The 4,275-nt window shown below is 62.0% G+C and overlaps 1 protein-coding gene across 1 annotated transcript in view; it reads left to right on the top strand.

The window, feature by feature from the left end:
- Window positions 1–259: 259 nt before the first annotated feature.
- MOV10L1 (Mov10 like RISC complex RNA helicase 1) overlaps window positions 260–4,275 on the top strand; it is a 28,592-nt gene continuing 24,576 nt past the window's right edge. Inside the window, exons 1-4 of the mRNA XM_030885670.2 lie at window positions 260–347; window positions 1,746–1,930; window positions 3,363–3,528; window positions 4,124–4,236. Coding sequence (XP_030741530.2) covers window positions 260–347; window positions 1,746–1,930; window positions 3,363–3,528; window positions 4,124–4,236 — 552 coding nt within the window. The remainder of the gene's footprint in view (window positions 348–1,745; window positions 1,931–3,362; window positions 3,529–4,123; window positions 4,237–4,275) is intronic.

The raw sequence follows: 4,275 nt of genomic DNA, 5'->3' as shown, positions 1-4,275 counted from the left end.
CGGCCAGGGAGGGCGCGGCGTCGCCATTGGCCAGCCGGAGCATCAGAGGCGGGCGCGGCGTTGCCATTGGCCAGCCAGAGCAGCGGCGGCGGGCGCAGGCCTGGTGCGACGCTGCCATTGGCCACTCAAGGCAGCGGGAAGCGGGCGCTGGAGCGGCGCGACTCGGCGTCGCCATTGGCCACGAGCTGCGGAACTGCGCATCCGCGTGCTGCGCCTCGGGCGACTGAGGCGGTGGAGCGCACCTGCGGCGGGTGTGAACATGCTGCGCCTCGCGGCCAAGCTGCTGGCCTTCTTCTGGAGGCGGGCGGATTCCCCCGCGGAGGAAGCCGGGCTGGAGCTCGCGGAAGGTGCGGGTGGCAGCGCGGATGCAGGTTCTGTGCTCTGTCCAGGGCGTCCTTCCGCGCGTGGGGGCGCGCGGACATGGAGGTCCACCCTTGACCCGGCGCGCAGACACGGAGGGCGTCCTCCCCCTGGGCACGGGGACGCAGGTGTCCATTCTCCGCGCACGGAGGCAGGGTGCCCATCCTGCCCGGCTTGGGGCACGGGGTCATCCTCCTCCTGTACAGGGGAGTGGGGTGGTGGAAAGGAGTGGTGCCCAACCTTGGGTACAGGGGCGAGGAGCCCTCCAGGTGCGGAAACAGGAGCCATCTTTGCTCTGACCACATCTTTTTTCTGACGGCTGCACTTCCTCCACCATCATTTAGAGGCCTTCGCATTCTTAAGCAGTGCTTTGCGGGGCAGGGGGAGGGGGGTGTCTTGGCCATTCATGCTACTGTTTGGGGTCTCCATGGTTTGTCCGTCACCCTCGTTTCCTCTGGTTTGGTGTGGCCAGCAACTCGACAGGATGCCCACACCACCTGCCCTCCTCTGCCCTGAGCAAAGGATGTACCTCCCGTGGTCTTGGGTGTCCAGCTGGAGTCTCCCCGCTGGCAAGCTGGGATGCTGGCTCTCCATCCCTGGTCCCGGCTCAGCCTCTGTCTCCGGTCCATGTCCGGCCAGTAGTGCTCCACCATGCTCCCACTTGAGAAGAGTTAGGATCTGGTGTCAACACCCAACAGCTGGGGGACCCACTGGGCATGTTGCTCTTGGCCGGAGCCCAGCTGTAAAAGCACTCCCCCCAAGACTAGGATGCCAGGGAAGGGTTGGGCCCAGAGTGGCAGAGGAGTGGGACCCTCAATGCTGGGATGATGAAGGGAGACAGGTTAAGGTCAGGTGGGCACCCGAGCCTACCTAGCTGCCCAGAGCACATGCTTGTATTCCGTCACATAGCCCTCAAGCCAGGAGCCCTGGTGGTGCAGTGGGCTGAGCATGGGGCAAATTGCCACAAGGCCAGCAGTTCAAACCCACCCACCACCCGTGGGAGAAAGCTGATGCTGTCTACCCCAGTTAAATGCACATTGACTCTGCCCTACAGTATCCCTAAGAGCTGGCATCGACTGTGGCAGTGGGCTTAACGCTCACATGTCACTAAGTGGGTAAAGGGAGGACTGGCTGAGGGTGACGGAGGGTTTTGCCCAGGGCCGCCACACTGGGGGCTAGTGGAGGAGCTGGGTATGGAAGCCCTGGCCACAGGTCCTCTGGCCGTGTGCCAGAGGGCCTTGGGAAGTCTGCCTTAGAGGCCAGCATGGGGCTCTCTTGACTGCGCGGGCTCAGGTGGCCCCGCAGGCCCTGTGGGAGGGGGGAGGGGGCTTCAGCAGGCCTTTCTGGAGGGCTGGGCTTAACACGGCCACGGTTTTGGCTGGCAGGCGACACCAAGCTGAAAACAGTGCAGGGCGTTGTGACGCGCTACTGCAGCGATTACGGCATGATCGATGACCTGATCTACTTCTCCAACGAGGTGGTTGCCAGCAAAGTGCTGCTGAGCGTCGGGCAGGAGGTGGTTGCCATCGTGGAGGAGAACTGGGTGTCCAAGGGCCTGAGAGCCATCCGGGTGAGCCTGCAGGGACGGGCGGGCGTGGCAGGGCAGGCTGTGGCAGGTCACTGCCGTGCCCTTCTGTCGATTCAGAGGGTGAGTGTGTGTGTGTTACTGTGACTGTCCACTGGGAACCTGCCCCGGGAGGTGAAGTCAGCCTGGATGGTCAGCCTTTGTTTTCTCATGTTTCCAGACTGTGATTTTGAAGCAAGGATTATTAGATGATTACTGTGTTATCAGACTCGCAAAGCTCGAGAGTCTTCTCATGTGAAAGCAGCGTTTCTGCAGTTTAAACCTGAAGGTCAAAGCGTCTGCTTCCTTACCCCTTGTTGGTACAAAGTCCTCCAGGCACGGGGGTGAGGCTGCAGGGTGTGGGCAGTCTGAGCGTGAGACGTGGGCACATCAGCGAGGCTGCAGGGTATTGGAGGTCTCAAAATGAGATGTGGGGGCATGATTTGGATTTGCATTGCGCCACTGTAGTGCAGTGACTAGCTCCTCATGTTGGTTTGCTGTGGGCACTTATAGTGCTTGGATCCACGGTGGTCTCTGGAGAATCATTATGTGCACGGTGTCCAGCACTTCTCTACCACAGTCCACTTTCCGTGTCTGTCTTTCCTCGTGACTCTGGGTTCTGTTGGGAGCCTCAGAAGGCTCTTTTTGTCACGTGGAATCTCAGAGAGGCACACCCAGGTTGCCCTGACACATGTCTCCCTGCAGGGAGTCGACTTTGCCGTAGACTTCCCTGCGGGGCTCACTCTTAGCCCCTGGGGACCTGCTTCTCCCAACTCGTTTCCCTGGAGGAGCTCAGTGCTGGGAACAGAGGCCCCCCTCACCCAACATTTGTGTTTGGGCGACACTGGAACCCTCTCATGTCCCCCTCTCCTAGCTTCAGTGCCCTGAGTGTTCCTATTACTCGGTTTAGGAGAGCTGTCATGCTGACAAGACTCTCAGTCAGCCTCCTGCCCTCAGACGAGGGCCAGCTCAGAGGGGCAGGAGCAGACACACCTGCTGCTGGGCAGTGGGAGACAGTTGCACTGTTGTGGACAGTGGCTGCCACTTCTGCATTCCATCTGCTGCTTGTCTGGTTGTGACGTGGGCCATGTGGGAGACCCAGAGCCGGGCCTGCCATGCTTCTGTTGCAGATGCACAGGGCACCCCAGAAGGTCAGCGTGTGCCGCTGGCCCAGCCTCTGTGGAGGACCCATCTTCCCTCCCCTGGCAGTGCCCCGCCCACTGCTACCCCTTCCCAGCTTTGTCCATTCCCAGATGGGTCCAGTGCCACTTCCTCCTTCCTGTGAGCACCTGCCGCAGCCCCTGTGCGAGGGGCCTGGTCCTCGTGCCCTCACAGCTGCTCTAGGGTCACTGTCGCTCCTGGCCCTCCTCTGGGCAGGCAGCCTGTCTGCAGCAAGGGCTGAACAGGCTGACCTGCCCACGGGCTGACCTCTGCCCAGGTGGAGGCCGTCTCTGACTCGTGGGAAGATGACGATGACATGAAGAACAGCAGAGGGCCAGCCGATCCCAGCACCCACCTTCTGATTGGCTGTGTGACCTCACTGACAGAGGGCGCCGGCTACATCAACCAGACCACGTACTTCCCACTGACCTGTGTGTGCGAAGGTACAGGCCGCCCTCCTCCCGCCACGATCAGGGAGGGCGAATGAGTGTGAAGGTGCTCAGGCCTCAGGGAGGGCATGTGTGTAGGTACGCAGGGTGCACCATTCCTATAACTGGGTGGTGGTTGGCGGGGGTGGCACCTGCAGGCTCTGGAGTGGGGTGCCTGGGAGTTGGCACACCGCCTGCGTCCTGCCACCAGACTCCTTGAGCTCACAGCACGTGCTCAGGGGCCTACAGCAGGGCGCCGTCCGTCTGTCCATGCTTGCACCTGTGTCCTTGTCCTGCGCAGAGTGCCTGCTTGCTCAGGGAGCCGGTGTGCACCCCAGGTAGTGGTCATCCAGGCAGTTCAGAACAAAATGGCAGCTACCTGGGGCCCTGCTCGATAGGACGTGGGGCTCAAGAGCAGGCCTGGCTCTGGATGGGCAGCTGTACGTGTCCCAGCAGCCTGCCTGAGGGTGACCCCTCCCAGCCACTGGGGGGCCCACAACTGCAGCTTTGACCATCACCAGAGGCCACCTTCTGACTGCCCCACGGGCCCAGACACAGCTACGGTGTGTCCCCCTCCGGGGCTTAGTCCTCTCCCTCCTCCACGGCCCAGGTTTCCGGCCCTGCAAGGGGGACTGGGTGGAGGCCGAGTACTGGATCCGGCCCGGCACGTGGAGCAGTGAGGCCCTTGCCGTGAAACCGCTGCGGTACAAGCGCCTGGAGGAGGTAACTAGCCACCTCAGGGCCCAGAGGCCCATGGCTGTG

This window comes from Echinops telfairi, unplaced genomic scaffold (assembly GCF_000313985.2).
Source record: "Echinops telfairi isolate 266 unplaced genomic scaffold, ASM31398v2 ScPeMD7_2;HRSCAF=8, whole genome shotgun sequence".
NCBI lineage: Eukaryota > Metazoa > Chordata > Mammalia > Afrosoricida > Tenrecidae > Echinops > Echinops telfairi.
This window is presented reverse-complemented; position numbering and strand designations above follow the sequence as displayed.